This window comes from Thermobia domestica, chromosome 7 (assembly GCF_964235325.1).
Source record: "Thermobia domestica chromosome 7, izTheDome1.hap1.1, whole genome shotgun sequence".
Classification (NCBI taxonomy): Eukaryota; Metazoa; Arthropoda; class Insecta; order Zygentoma; family Lepismatidae; genus Thermobia; species Thermobia domestica.
In genome coordinates, this window is record NC_137460.1 from 4255130 (window position 1) to 4270853 (window position 15724).

The following is a 15724-nucleotide window of genomic DNA, read 5'->3' on the forward strand; positions in this document are numbered from 1 at the left end:
TAGCGTATAGATCAACTCCAGTGAATGTTATTTCTTTCGTAAATTTAAGATCACACACACTAGACTAGAAAAAAAAATATTAGGTTGGTATGTATGTATACGGAGACACCATAGTTTAGAGAGTTGGACTCATGTCCACGTAGTCCCGGATTTGATTTCTGGCCAGAGATTCCCAATTTCCGGTGTCGTGAGGCAAACTGGGGAGTTACGTGAATAAAAGACCCCCTCAGTAGTCGCTAGATTGAATGTAGTTCAGTCGGTTGCTAACAGATGGCGTTGGAGCAGCTCAGGATTACAAAGGTCTATTATGCCAAGTGATTTGGTTTTATACGCTGTAAGGTCACTCTTAACTAGCAGCCTTAATATTTTACTAAGAAAGAAATTGGTCAAGTGCTATATATATGGAGTTATATGGAGTATTGGACTTTATGGTTCGGAGACTTGGACATTACGGAAGTTAGAGAAGAAATATTTAGAGACTTTCTAAATATGGTGTTGGACCATTACTGCGCGACTTTCAGGGTATCAAATTCATCGATGCGATTACCATGATGCACATGCGCGCGCTCAAGGAGGTGTACTGATTGGCTTTTCTCCAAAACTTCCTTATCGGCAATATAATCCTCCGGCATTTGCACAGCTACCTGAACATCTCTTCTACTCTATATACTATCCTTCTCTCACAGTAAATGTAGCCACTATATATATCCGCCCTGGGCATCCAATACCATTTTCTTTTTTCGATTATATAGCCCGTAATTTTAAAAACATAATTATCATGGCCGACGTAAACATTCATATCAGAAGTGCCAGGGAAAGAGAACGATTTACGGAATTTATTTCAACCACCCTACAACTTTATATTCACAACCTTCCTGGTCCCACTCGACCAGCCAGTCAAACAACTCCAGATGTGATAATAACTTCTTTATCGTTTGTAAATGACTGTGAATTGCAGATTCTCGATACGATCGGAAGTGATCATTGTCCGATTAAACTGTCCATTAACAAGGGTCGTTCCTCTGTAAAGCAGTTACAACCTCATTTTATTCCCCGTTATCATAAAGCCGACTGGCCTCAATTTAGACAGTTCATACATACCCAGGTCTCAACCCTTCATCCACCAACTAATGAAGACGAAATGTATTGCACAGTCAACCAGATTACAAACATCTTACATACCAGTGCTCAACAAACCATCCCTGAGGAGAAATTTTATCCTTCTAAACCTAAATTGCCTCCTCAATATCTGCTTTTAGTACAAAAATCACGCCAGCATTTCCGAGAATACAAACAAACCGGAAACGAGGAATGTCTTCGCCATCACCGGCAATGGCATCGCACAGTAACTAATTATCTCATAGCATATAAACGTCGAAGCTGGATCAGCGCCTGTAATAAATTAAACAATGAAGCATCTCCAAGCCGGTATTGGAAATCTTTCCACAGACTCACAGGCAGAAATACTAAAATTTCGTATCCACTTTTGGACAATAGTGCTCCTCTGTTTACTGACCTAGATAAGGCCAACGCTTTTGCAACGCAATTGCAGACAGTTTTTACACCTGAAGTATCTCCTCATTCACGTAACCGTATAGACTTGGCTACTATTCCTGCTCTACAGCCGTCACTTTTACACACAATCGATGAGGAAGCCCCTCTTACATCACCAATCACTACTCACGAACTTCAACGTGCTCTCCATAAGAAACGCAATACTGCACCAGGCATTGATCATATTTCCTACCGACTACTGAAAGAGGCTCCGCTTTCTTTGCTTACGTTACTTGTTGCAGTATTCAACTTTATTCTCCGTACCGGCTTTTATCCTGTCGATTGGAAAGTATCCAAAATCTGCATGTTTCTCAAACCTCATAAACCGGCACATGATGTAACGTCTTATCGCCCTATCCAGCTCACATCAGTCTTTAGTAAACTGTTCGAAAAAGTCCTGGTACAAAGGCTTCATATATATATCCAAGAACATAACTTATTACCTACACATCAAGCAGGCTTTCGACCCTCATTTTCTATTAATGACCAGTTACTTCGTCTTTCGACAATTATCACCAATCAATATAACAAAGGTCTCCCATCATGTCTCGTCTTAATGGATCTGGAAAAAGCATTTGACAAAGTTTGGCACTATGGGCTCATACGAAAGTTGCAGAAACTTAACCTTCCGATCAGTTACTTACGTTTTATATATACCTTCTTAACTAATAGAATCGGATATGTTTACATAGGATCTGCCATCTCCCGTCCTATTTTTCCATACTCCGGAGTTCCACAGGGTTCTGCACTCAGCCCACTTCTCTATATATTGTACGCCTCCGATATACCACCACCTACACAGAATGTGTACTTATTTCAATATGCAGATGATACGGCATTCTTAGCTCTGGGCAAGACCATGCAACAGATCAACATAACCTTGCAATCAACTCTAAATAATTTTATGCAATGGTGCACCACTTGGTGACTAACTTTAAATGCCGCCAAAACACAAGCACTGGTATTTCTACCTCCTAAACGCCGCTCCAAGGTTCAACGAAACCCTCGCAACCTTAATATATCTCTACAAGGCCATCCACTTCGACCAACACCTACAGCTACATATCTCGGGGTTGTTTTCGACTCTAAATTAAATTGGAAAGCTCACTTAGAGAAAATAACACAAAAGGCCACTCTGCGGCTCAATCTTCTACGGCGTCTAACAGGAACTTCTTGGGGTTTAAACGCACCTCTCTTAATCAACACATACAAAATGTTCCTCAGGCCCATTTTAACATTTGGCCATATTGCCTGGTGCAATGCTCCAACAAAGTTTTACGACCGATTATCGATACTAGAACGCCATGCTATTAGACTTGCGTACCGCATAAAATTACCATACCCGAACTTCATGACATACGAACACATCAACTTTCCTCACCTTATTCAACATCTTGCAGACCTCCGTTTGAAACATATACTCTCTCGCCTACCGGTCTCGCACCCATTACTCCTAGATACTTTACAAGCTGATGCTGAAACTGATGCACCGCATAAATCTCTGCATACACCGTTAAACGTTCTCCTCACGCTATACCTAAAATCTATAAATCCTACAGCTGAAGACCACGACATATTTCATATATATCTTATACCAGATCATCTTCATCATTTGTTTCCATTTTAGCACTATGTCTCAATTCACTACTAACTTTGGGCTTTCCCCGTGTTTCCATCAGTCTCGAGTCGCCCCGAGACAGAAGAACTAACATGCATTCGTGTATCTAACACTATGTTTGTGATTGTGGCGTGTACGCACTGCATTTCATTTTATACTATCATGTTTATTTCATAATTCAACGCACTGCTTTCATGCCAAAGTTCCATTATGTTTTCTACCTGCACCAATTCTATAATTATATATGTATTTTGTTTACTTATCTGCACATTTAAATTTATTCACTCACTTATTGTTTTGTTTATTGTTACTTTCAGCACTATTCATTTATAAAACTGCACTTAGACCATCTTATATGCTAAAACCCACCAGTGTCGTCAATTATGTGCCAAAGAGAGGGCGTAACCCTCTAATGGCTAGGGTTAGGAGACACTCTACCAGCATACCTTTTGAAATGAAAATAGATGAATAAAGTTTATAGTACCAATCCCTAACCCTGTAACCTTAACAAAAAAAAAAAAAAAACGGTGTTGGAGGAAGATGGAGAACATAAAATGGACAGAAAGAGCAACAAACTAAGAAGTTTTAAAACGGATAGGAGAGAAGAGGACGCTTCTAGCCACCATCCTTCTTATAAAGGCCAATTCAATTGAACACATCTTGTGAAAAAAAATCGTCTTCTTCATACCGCCATAGAAGGAAAGATGGAAGGAAAGCGAGGAATAGGAAGAAGAAGAACACAAGTGATCGATGATTTGAAAAATACAAGAAAATATTGGGAGTTAAAAAGGCAGAATACTTAATAATAATAATAATAATAATAATAATAATAATAATAATAATAATAATAATAATAATAATAATAATAATACTTTCATGTAGGCCTACGTCCTATTACATCCACACTCTAAGGGGAGGAGGAGTGATTGAACTCTTGTCCACCTTCTAGCTACAGGTCAGAGATGGAGTGGGTCAGTGGGTCGTGGGTCAACGGCATGTGAACCACTGTGACCCACCACCCACCATGACCCACTGCGACCCATCACCCACCGTGACCACTGCGACCCACCGACTCAGTATGATCTACCGACCCTCTCTGCTCACTGCATTGCAGACAGTATCTTCTGAAGACTGGTAAATTTGTCTCCGTTTTACTTTGAAGACCTTCATTTCCCTTCCTTTTCCACTTGTTTCTGTCTACTTACCTGAGGTGAGTATATCTAACCAAGTGAAAAAAGAACTTCGGGCACTTTTGGACATTGATATTTGTAATTGTAATAATAGCAATAGGACTTACACTACAATTTGGCTTTCGAGACCTGTGAGTTTTTAGAGCTAACTATTGGAAAAAATACATTTTTGAATCACTGTAATATATAAATTATTATATAAAAGATTGAATGTAACTATGTGTACCGAATTATCACGGTCAAATTGCAAAGTCAAATGAAATTACTTTTGGTATATAGTTAGGCCTTAATCCAAATTGGGATGTTATATTGCTTTTATTATAACGCATAATATCCTAAGGAGGAAGTGAGGATCCGAATTTTTGCGAAAAAATAATGAGTATCTGGCAAGCCGTTAAACTTACAGAGCTGAAATTCAGTGTATTAACTCTTTATTAAAAATAAGCAGAATGTGTCCTAGCATTTTTTAAAAAATTCTCTTTATGTGGGGGGGGGGGAATTTCTATATATGAAAAATTGGTAGTGAGTTGGTTTGTAAAAATGATCGAAAACGATCGATGTTATTTAAGAAAAAAATCAGAAACAAAAAATACAGTGCTTGGCTTCATATATCCATTGCTTTCTGCTATAATAATTGCTGAAGCTTATGTTTATTATATGGAACGCTTATAGCACAGGGCAATCAACCCATAAAGTTGTGAGAAAAATAGGTATAAAATTTGTACTGTAACCTTAATTACACGGGAATTTGAAGTTTGGATTGTACGCATAATTGTATGGAAAATTTTACACTTTTTTCCCCTTTACGTTGGTCTACTTACTTTGATTTGGAACTTTAAAATTTCATTCCACTGAAAAGTATTGATAATTCGACAAAGAAATAATTATACTATGATAATTTAATTGAAATTCATCGTAATTTGGCACATGGCAAACAGCAGTGTGGCAATTGAAGTTGAAGAAGGAGGGAAATTCCCATTCACCTCTGAACACTTTCCAGGAACCTCGTTCCCTTTCGCTTTCTAGACGGGGGAGGGAACTTGATAATGGTACCAAACCTTCATGTGTAATTACAAAACTTAAATTTATAAAATTTATAAATAAATAACAAATCATCAGTTTATCAGGCTTTAATTGATAATTTATTCACAAGATTCCCTATCAAAGGCGTGGTAGATGAAGTTTCTGTTCTACATGGGTTGACATTGCCAACTGACGTAGTCGATATGGGAAAGATGTTGTATGATGATAGAGAGATGATACTTCTTGCTGAGTATTTCAAACCTGACCAAGAAAAATCATTATCAGACTTAAGTCTAACAAGTAGATTGTCGATGATAAGTTGTAGAAATCGGGTAGAAGTATTATCAATTTCCACGACAGACTGCGAACGGGGATTTCCCCTTATGAATTTACAGATGACTGGTATTAGAAATAGACTAAGTGCTCAAACATTGTCTAACTTGTTGCTCATCATTGTTAATGGCCCACCGCTAGACATGCTCCAAATAGACGAGCTAGTTATTTCTTGGCTGAAGGATAGACATCATTCCACTGCGGATGATTTACCACCAAAAAGTTACCAACAGGAAATAAATCCGATTTCAGATGTGTTTTAAGGTGGAAAATTACGAGTTACGGAAAATGTATACTTGTATTACTAATGGCTTATTTGTGTTATTCAACTTTGTACCTAATTTTTAGTAAGTCTCTTCTTTGCTTTAGGTAAACTACTTTGAATAAATGTTCATAATAATTGCAGTTATGCATATTTGTAACTTAAATTTAACGTGGTGTTTTAGTGATTACACAAATTACAATTATGAGCATATTTTATGGAAATGCTCTCACATAGGATACCCGAGCACCTTTATACCCTATGAACAACTGATTTTTCAGGTCTTTTGTGAGAAAAATACTATGAACTGAGAAACCATAACTTTTTTCCATATTGTACAGGGGTATTTCCCTGCGAATATAAGTTTCTTGTGGAATGCGTTCAGAAATTAACACTTGGAAGAATACTCTCTTAGTACAAGTATATTTTAGGCACACACTAATTTCCCCCCACCTCGAACTGTTTCAATTTCCTCACTGACAAACACTTTACCATATTATATAGTAAAGGTCAGATCCACCGTTATTATAACAGAGTGGTGCTAGAGAGATTGACTAGAAATTCAAACTTCGATTAGTGACAATTTCACAGTCTTGTTTTATTACAAGTGTAAACTCTTTAGTCAATTCAGAAGAGGCCGTGGATCGTGTTCAGAGTTGATGACGATGGAGTTTGGTGAGTCTGAGTAGGTCAAAGTGGATGAGAGTGGTTCATGTTGGGTGGTGGGTCAGAGTGGGTCACCGTGGGTGGTGGGTCACAGTGGGTCATGGTGGGCGGTGGGTCAGTGGGTCGTGGGTCGCGGTGGGTGGTGGGTCAGTGGATTGTGGGTCAAGTTTTCATTGACCCACGCCAACTCTGCTACAGGTCTGAAACTGATACTGTGCATCTTCAGTAAGAATGGCATGTCGTAGTATTCGAAGTCGGGACCTCCCAATTAAGAAGTACGAACGTTCGCCCAAGTACAAGGTGAATACGCCTCTGTAAGTATGTACTGTCTATTCCATTTTCATCCGCTGGTTCTAGTACTTGAGAGCTAAGAAACTTGAGACTAAACGGGGCTTTCTGAACATAAAACACGAAATAAGAACAGAGTTATGCTATAGCTAATCTCAAATCTCCTTCTTCACAGATGATTTATTCTTGTGTCTTGTGCGTGACAAAATTTTCTTCGCGTAGTATTCATATTGCTTCTTCTCTTCTTTTTTCTATATTTATCTTCTCTTCTCTTTCACTCGGATTTCCTTCCTGGTTTACTTGATAACAACTTTCGAGGAAGGAAGAAAGAGCTGAAAACTCACCGAATCTGGGAAGTTTTTTTCTCTAAAGTATCTTACTCGATTTTTTTTAGTGGGTATTATTAATTTTTTATTACATTTTTCTTCTCTCTCTATTCGTTTAGAAATTTCGATGATAAAAGGTCGTAAATCGTGACACGGTGAAAAGTTCTTTTTTCTCTTCTTTTCTTCTTTCCTACCATTTTTATTCTAACTCAACGTACACTGTAATTTGGAAGTTCTTATCTGGCTGAGTCGTCGGCTATAATGGTTGTAGACGCTCGTGCTGCGAACACTATCGGAATACCTCACAGTGTTGCCACTTTCAATTGTCATTTCAGTGTTGCGCGGGAAAGTTTAAATATTGTTTTTTTTTTCTGGTAAATTTTGTCACTATGTCGTTTTTATGACTGTAGTCGAAAAAGTAGGTTCGTAATGCTGCAAACTATGAACGCGTCAAAATATCAAATAATACTTTGCACGCTTTCAAAGTTTTAACTGGAAGTCCAATCGGAAAACGACGATTAGGAAGACCTAGGAGTTGATGGAAAGACAATATTAAGATGAATCTCACAGAAATAGGAATACAAAGTAGAAACTGGATGCAGTTAGCTAAGGATAGAAGTCAGTGGAGAGCTTTTGTGAACGCAGCATTGAACCTCCGGGTTCCATAGGCCATAGAATTAGTTAGCATATAAAATAATACACAGTGTGCTTTTAGAGTTCCGGTGGATATGATGGATTCTGAACAGCATTGAGTACCCACATTATTTTTGCTTTGTTAATCCCACTGATTTATACGGGAAGCTATTTTTTGTTTTGTTTGAAATGAACTGGGATTACAATGATGTTTTACTAATTTCTTCTTGGTGATTGTTTCTTGCGACGAAAGTGGTGAACCCGAGAAGAGCTTACGAACATGGTATTGTACATTACAAACTCACGCGTCCTGGGATCGAATCAGGGACTTCTTGCACCCGAGGTGACCGCTCTACACTGAACCATTGTGCCGTCTTCAAAGATATTAATACAGTTCTAATTTTGATGGGAACTGACCCTACTCAATGATCTCTAACACTGGATTCTATGGAACTTTTTAAGCATTAGTCTAATTGCCAGTTTCCTAATAAATCCATAATGAGATTAATTAATCATCCAAGAAACAGATTTGAAGTTATTTGTAAAGAAAACAATATCTCGAGGTTGAGGGCGGAATTGTCCCTGCAACCAGGGTTGAACCGTGGGGAGGAAGCGTTGTGACGGCCCCGGGCGCCGAAGTAAGAGGGGCGAAAAATTCGGGAGAAAAGGTAAAATATACCAAAAATTGTTTGGAATATATGTATGGGACGCCGTCGTATACTCTCGCCCCGGACACTGATTTCCACGGCACGGCCCTGCCTGCAACAATTCAATTTTATTTATAACTTCGTCGAACTAAGTCTATGACCCATGAAATCCAGAGGTTCAACGCCGCATCCACAGAAACTCTAAATTAACTTCTGTCCTTAACCAACTGAATCCATTTTCTACTTTGTGTTGCCATTTCTGTGAGATCCATCTTTGTTGGTCTTCCTAATGATCTCTCTCTGATTGAAATTTCAGTTAAAATTTTGAAAGCGTCAATATTTATTTTTATTCTGGCTACATGACATTTACACCTAAGTCTTCTAGAGTTAATGACTCTAACAATATTTGGTAAACAGTATACCCTATACTGAGAAAAGTCCGTTATCCTGATAGCGGTATATTGTACAAATATACGGAATCCTTATGTTTACTATGTAAATTTATACGCGTGTAAGTTGTCCATATGCTTCATACTTTTTCCGCTTAGATGTTACATTATGCCGCTGCATGATGTATGGCATCAGACAGTCTTCCGCATATTACATATACGTATGTTACATTCGCCAGTTATATGACACATAAGTCCATCTGTATGAAAGATTCTGACCACCTATATACAGTGGAAGTCATAAGTATTCGTACACCGACTGCAACCTATGATTAAATGCTTCTAGCTCCGACTTTGCTGGAGATAGAGCATTGAAACCAAAGGCATTGCATTTTTCATTAATTTTCTTATTATGTACAAAACAAACAAATGTACAGAATGTGAAAACATAGACACATAATGGGAGAAAAAAACAAAATAAATATGGTTTTGATGTGTCAAAAGTATTCGTACACTGAAATTACAGACAAAAGCGTGCAGCTATTCGAGCTGTTGTTCACGCTCTCTGGCGGTTAGAACGCCCTCTGGTGGTTTGCAAAGCTAAACACAACCACAGGCCAGCGAAACATCATTCAAGATCAAAGACTTATTCAAGACGAAAGACATAATGGGTCGAAAAGGGACAGAGACAACAGAAGCTGAAAGAAAAATAATTATAAGGCTTCATAACGACTGCAAATCCTTACGGGAGATATCAGGTATTATCGGAAGACCATGTTCGACCGTGCAGTCAGTCATAGATCGATACTGCAAAACAAAAACAGTCAAAAACATGCCGCGAAGTAGACGTTCACGGAAGATCACTGGACAATGTGCGCGTATACTACTGAATGAAGTTAAGAAGAACCCAAGAATCAGTGCTCCGCAGATGGTAGCAGAAGCATCCAAATCAGGTATGTCAGTTTCAGAAAGCACTGTGCGTCGAGCTTTCAACAAACAAGGGTATAATGGGCGTGTTGCTTGAAAGTTTTTTTTTTTTTTTTTTTTTTTTTTTTTTTTTTTTTTTTTTTGTTTCCGAAATGAATAGGAAGAAGCGGCTCCAGTTTGCAAAAGCTTACGTGAATAAAGATGGGGGCTTTCTGGGACAAAGTGATATTCTCAGACGAGAGTAAATTTAATGTTTTTGGTTCCGGCGGTAGACAAATGGTGTGGCGGAAGCCAAATAAAGAGATGGACCCGAAAAATCTGCGGCCAACCGTCAAGCATGGAGGTGGGGGAGTGCTAGTTTGGGGGTGCATGAGTGCTTCGGGAGTGGGAAAGCTGACAATTATCGACGGTACTATGGATCAGCATAGGTACATTGACATCTTGAAGAAAAATCTACGTCCTAGTGCTGATCAAATGGGCCTGCAAGATAACTTTATGTTTCAACAGGACAATGATCCCAAACATACGGCACACAATACAAAGCTCTGGTTACTGTACAATGTGTCAAAGCAACGGGCCACTCCTCTTCAATCGCCTGACCTCAATCTGATTGAGCATTTATGGTACCTACTCGAAAAGAAACTCCGCAAGCGCAGCATTACAAGTAAGCGTTCTTTGCAAACTGCACTCGAAGAGGAATGGGCTTCTATAACAGTCGAAGATACGCGATGTTTGGTGCACTCGATGCCGAAGTGCCTTCTAGCTATAATTAGGGCCAAAGGAAACCCAACCGAGTATTGAATCATGCACAATAATTTTCTTTCTGGACGTTTCGTAAGTGTACGAATACTTTTGACACATCAAAATCATGTTCATTTTTGTTTCTTTTGCCATTATTTGACTATGTTTTCGCATTAACAGAACTTTTGTTTTGTAAATAATAAATAACTTAATGGATAATGCAGTGCCGTTTATTTCAATGCTCTATCTCCAACAAAGTCCGAGCTACGGGCATTTAATCACAACTTGCAGTCGGTGTACGAATACTTATGACTTTCACTGTAGAGTTCTTTCGCTCGTCCGGAACACTTATACGGAAAGTACGTATAAAATATACTTTTTCAGTTATACGTTTACTGTATGTTAAGTCCAAAAACTACAGGATTTACACACGTAACCTACGTTTTTACGTACACCTACGTCACGCCACATACGTTTTTTCCCTCAGTGTATACTATACAGTTCCTCATTATGAAGTTTCCGCCAATCCCCCATTTCCGTCTCTCTTGTGTCCAATATTCACCTTAGAATTTTATTTTCAAATACTTTCCGTCTATGTCCTACTCTTATTTTCACCATACAGGACAACCGACACAATCGTCGTTTTATACATGTATAAGTTTCAAACTGTTCGACAGAATTTACGAGGACAAAAAAAGTTGGACTGAATAATAAAGAATTCCCTGCTTCAAGTCGACATTTAATTTCTTCATGAATATGGTTCTGGTCTCTAAATGTTAACTATACCATCAAAAAGAAGAAGAAGCCCAAATAAGTAAAAAATATATTAAACAAAAGAATCAATTCTCGTGATATTTGTATGCGTGGGATTCAGTAGAGAACATAACATGTCTCTAAACTTTCAAGGAACGAATATTATTCAAATCTTAATCTTATAAAACATCAAAGGCTGTTCAAAACTCAGCAGAACAGAAAGCACACGAAACGGAAGTTGAGTGTACACAAGGAAACGCAAAGGAAACAACAGAGAAAGATATTTTTATATAGTGCTATTTAACTGTTTGGGTAGGATATATATTAGAAAAAAATCTAGATAGATTTAACAGTAATATTTTATGGATCAGAGAGGGAATAAGGAACAGAGAGAGAAAAAACCAAGATTGCCTGATATCAATTCCTCTTTTCTTTCACTTCTTTCCCTTTTATTTTTCATTCAGAAAGTTGATGGAAAGGCAATTACACCATTTATCTACACGTGAGATTCCGATAAAGTAAAATTTCCCACTTCAGTGGTATATCAAAACTTCCAACACGAAAGAGACTTTATGGTAAGCTTAATTTTTATTGTTATATTGTAATATAATGACCTTCAGAAGATTCTGAACGTATTTATTTTCAACGAACTTAAAAAGTTAGTTACCGAATTCTCTATGTGTGTGTGTGTGTGTGTGTGTGTGTCTGTCTGTGTGTGTGTGTGTGTGTGTGTGTGTGGGGGTGTGTGTGTGTGTGTATGTGTGTATGTTATTCGTAAATTTTTCAATTTTGAGCCGTCCATTCGATGGAGCATCAAAAACTAACTGAAAGAAGTGATAGAATTTTTCGCGTCACTCTTACCGTTCCCGAGATATTGGCCAAAAAATTCCAATTTCGGGAGGTTTAAGAAGCCATATCTCGGGGATCCTAAGTCATAGAGAGATGATGTTGGTGTTGATCAACACCTATAAGGATGGTGAACATTTTGGTACCAAATAACAATCGGTGGCCACTGGCTAACTGGCCACCGTTTCCCAGATATTCGTCAAAAAAGTTCGGATTTAGGGAGATTTAAGGAGCCATATCTCGGAAACTGTAAGTCATAGATAAATGATATTTTGAGAAGTTTTCAATTTTGAGCCCTCAATTTTGAATAGATATATGACTTCGTAAAACAACCCATATCATATACAACGTTTTAACAGAACTTTGAAACAAAACATGTGGAAAAAAATTTTGTACTCAACGAAATTATAAATGGATAGATATATCACAAGAATTGTTTAATGAGTATAATAATAAAACACATGAAAAAATTGGTATAAAAACTGTATAAGCTAATACAAAAAAACAACTGATTATGACTGAATTTAACATAAATGTGAGTTTGGCTTTTTTTTTTTTTTTTTTTTTTACAAATATTTACATCCTCTACATTATGCCAAGTTTGACTATGACAAGCAAAATTAGAGAAATTCGAAGGTTATTAGTCCATATTAATAGATCACAATAACTAGTAATGACCTGATTAAGGAAAAACTTCGTACTTTAATGATTTGAATGAATTTTTACCGTAAGTACACAGTGTGTTTATTTAAAGTTTAATCTAAGCACTCAGATGTCCTAGTTTATCCGAGAAACTTCCGGGTTTACATAATCTTTCCCGCCAAAAATTGTTCGAAACTTCAATTGTCCCAATTTTTTTTCAAAACTATATGTTAATGTAATTCTAGAGTTACTTAAAATATCCCGGTTTTATTAGTTGCTAGCTCAAATGCACATTCTTCCTACGGAAAGACTAATGTTTATGTGAAATATTTGAAATAAAGACCTGAGTAGAATATAACAACTAGCAATGCCTTTGGCGTTGCCTCTGTCAATTCAAGGGAAAGCCGAAATAAATGATCTTTGCACAGGGAGAATAGGATTTTATGGGAAGTATTTGAAGCCCGTCCCCCGTAGGATACACATTAGAATGAAATTGTTATACCTGTTGTGTAGGCAACCAACATTGCTGAAAGTTATGAAGTGTTGCCTATTCTGTTAGGGGCTGTTGTTAAAGTTATGAAACACGTAATCAACTTTCGAGCCCACCCCTACGGATGCTAATTTTCTGTTATCCCCACAGTACTTTTTTTTTTTTTTTTAAGGATTGTAAGTCGTATGGCGATATTCAAGCGTCAGAAAAGGCCTCGGTGGTTCAGAGGTAGAGCGTTCACCTCTGGTGTAAGTGGTCCCGGGTTCAATCCCAGCTCCCGCCAATTGAACTTTGTGGTGGACAAACACCGTGTGCGTGGGTTTCCTCGGGGTTCTCCCGTTTCCTCCCACTTTCTTCATTCCACCATTTCATTCATTTCTCATCATCACCGTCTCCTTTAGCCTAGCCAGCATAATCGTGGGACGTAAAACTCAAAGATTTCATTTCCTTTCGTTTCAAGTGTCAGAAATAGGTTTTTTCCATGTATTTTCCTCTAATTCTTGCTTTAAGTAATATTTTTTTGCTATGTGTGAAAATCTTACACAGTTGAAACTCTAAGTTTGATGATTTGTAATTCAGGAACTACAAGTTTGCGCGAAAAAAATTCCCGTGCATATAAAGCAAGTCAAAGTATACATCCATGCCAAATTTTGATGGAATTTGTTGATTTCGCACTACATATTCGCACTATTTGAAGATTTCGCACTACGCACTACTTTAAAGTCCGAATCCCAATTTTGATAGCCAATAACTCAAGAACCAAAAAGATTTCGTATACGAAAATATTTTACGTATGTTTGCTTAACATCGCATGAGTTCTGCTGTTTATATATACTGACTTTGAAAATGATTTTCCTTCTTTCCTTTTTTTTTTTTTAAAAAAAGGAAGAATCATATTTTTAAAGAAAATTAAACTTACATAATGTACTTGCTGCACATATTATTTTTGGCAAAATTCAAAATGGCGCATTTTCCTCATATTTTGTGTACAGAAAGTTACTATGATCAACTTAAGATAAGGAGCAAGGTCTTAATGAAAAGTTAATTTTCAAAATATCAGGTGTCAATATTTATCACACGTAAGAAAACTATAAAAACAGTACATTCTTCATAAGAAGAACAATGTATAAACAAGGTTTTATAACAAGATTTCCCATGGAACATTTTTGTTTCTAATGTAATTGCAAGCTGCATTAAGAAGCCTAATCACTGCGAAATTAAAATACATCTAATTTTACAGTAATTATGTGATATCTTCAAATAGATAAAAGATAATCGAAAACTGGGTAAAGAGTGCCCTAGTCAATATTATTTTGCATGAGATACCGTTATCTCGAGTCACCTAGTAGCTTTCCGTTTGCAGCCCTTTAGAAACACGAAAATAAATGCCGATAACCTAAATGACTGGAAATCGAAAGCAGATAAGTGAGTCGTGATACCGGAACCTCATATAAAATAATATTGTCTAGCGAGCTCTTATTCTACTTTTTGATTATCTTTTATCTGTTTGAAGATATTACATAATTACTGTAAGTTTAGCGGTATTTTAATTTCGCTCTTAATATTTTTCGAAAAAAGTTCGAACGTCTTATCATGAGCTAACAATGTCTGAGGATATTCTTAGTTTACATCGAACTATTCTAGGATTCGCTGCAAGCACCTTGTTTCTTCTTCCAAATTTCACTGATGGTTCCACCCTCATGTAGTAGTACTTCTCTTGTTTTTGTTGTATTTATTTCCTATTTTTCCGGGATCTTTCACCTCTCCCTATTTTTCTTGTCAGGATAAGGGGAAAAAAACTCTCCCCTTGTTGAGCTGCAAGGTCAACGGAAGGCATTGTGAATGGTGACAAATGTTTCTGAGTATTGGCAGACTCAATGCACCGTGACTACTGTACTCGGAAAGCCACTCAGAAACATCTTCAGTCGTGGGTCTCTCTCTCCCTAGGGACTTTGCCTCGGACCACCGCACAGAAAAAAATGGGGGAGAAAAACTTAGACTTCAGTGGTTCTTATATTTCTTACAGCACAAGATTTCTTCATCCGTTCTAATAGAAAGTATGTAGGGGATGTCGATCTCAGTGGGTTCTGGTAGTATACTTTAATTTGGGGATATTGAAAGATCAAGTGTTAAAACCTCGATATAGTGATCACTTACTTACCTAGGTACTGACAGCTACGAGAGACATGATGCAAGAAAGAAGTGAAATCTCTCTTTTTTTTTCTTACAACAAAAGGAAACATGTGCTAATATGTTCTTTCGAATACAGCACAATTCTATCAAATAAATTAAAAATAGTCCTCTTTTTTTAAATCTATATTTCTCGCTATTGAAATAAAGGAAATCTTCCAGTTATACGTTTCAAGATTATGCCCTGTATGCTAAAACAGACGGAT

The 15724-nt window shown here is 37.3% G+C and overlaps 2 protein-coding genes across 2 annotated transcripts in view; one reads left to right on the forward strand and one right to left on the reverse strand.

Moving 5' to 3' along the window:
- The window catches only part of LOC145689838 (discoidin domain-containing receptor 2-like), a 602490-nt gene that overhangs the window by 307521 nt on the left and 279245 nt on the right, over positions 1–15724 (reverse strand). The window lies entirely within an intron of this gene.
- On the forward strand, positions 9597–9953 carry LOC145688886 (uncharacterized). The gene has a single exon (XM_081763051.1). It carries the CDS (start codon positions 9597–9599, stop codon positions 9951–9953), a length of 357 nt encoding a protein of 118 aa, XP_081619177.1.

Excerpts from the sequence above, each read along its gene's own strand:
- LOC145688886 (XM_081763051.1), top strand. The coding sequence starts at position 9,597 with ATGGGTCGAAAAGGGACAGAGACAACAGAAGCTGAAAGAAAAATAATT.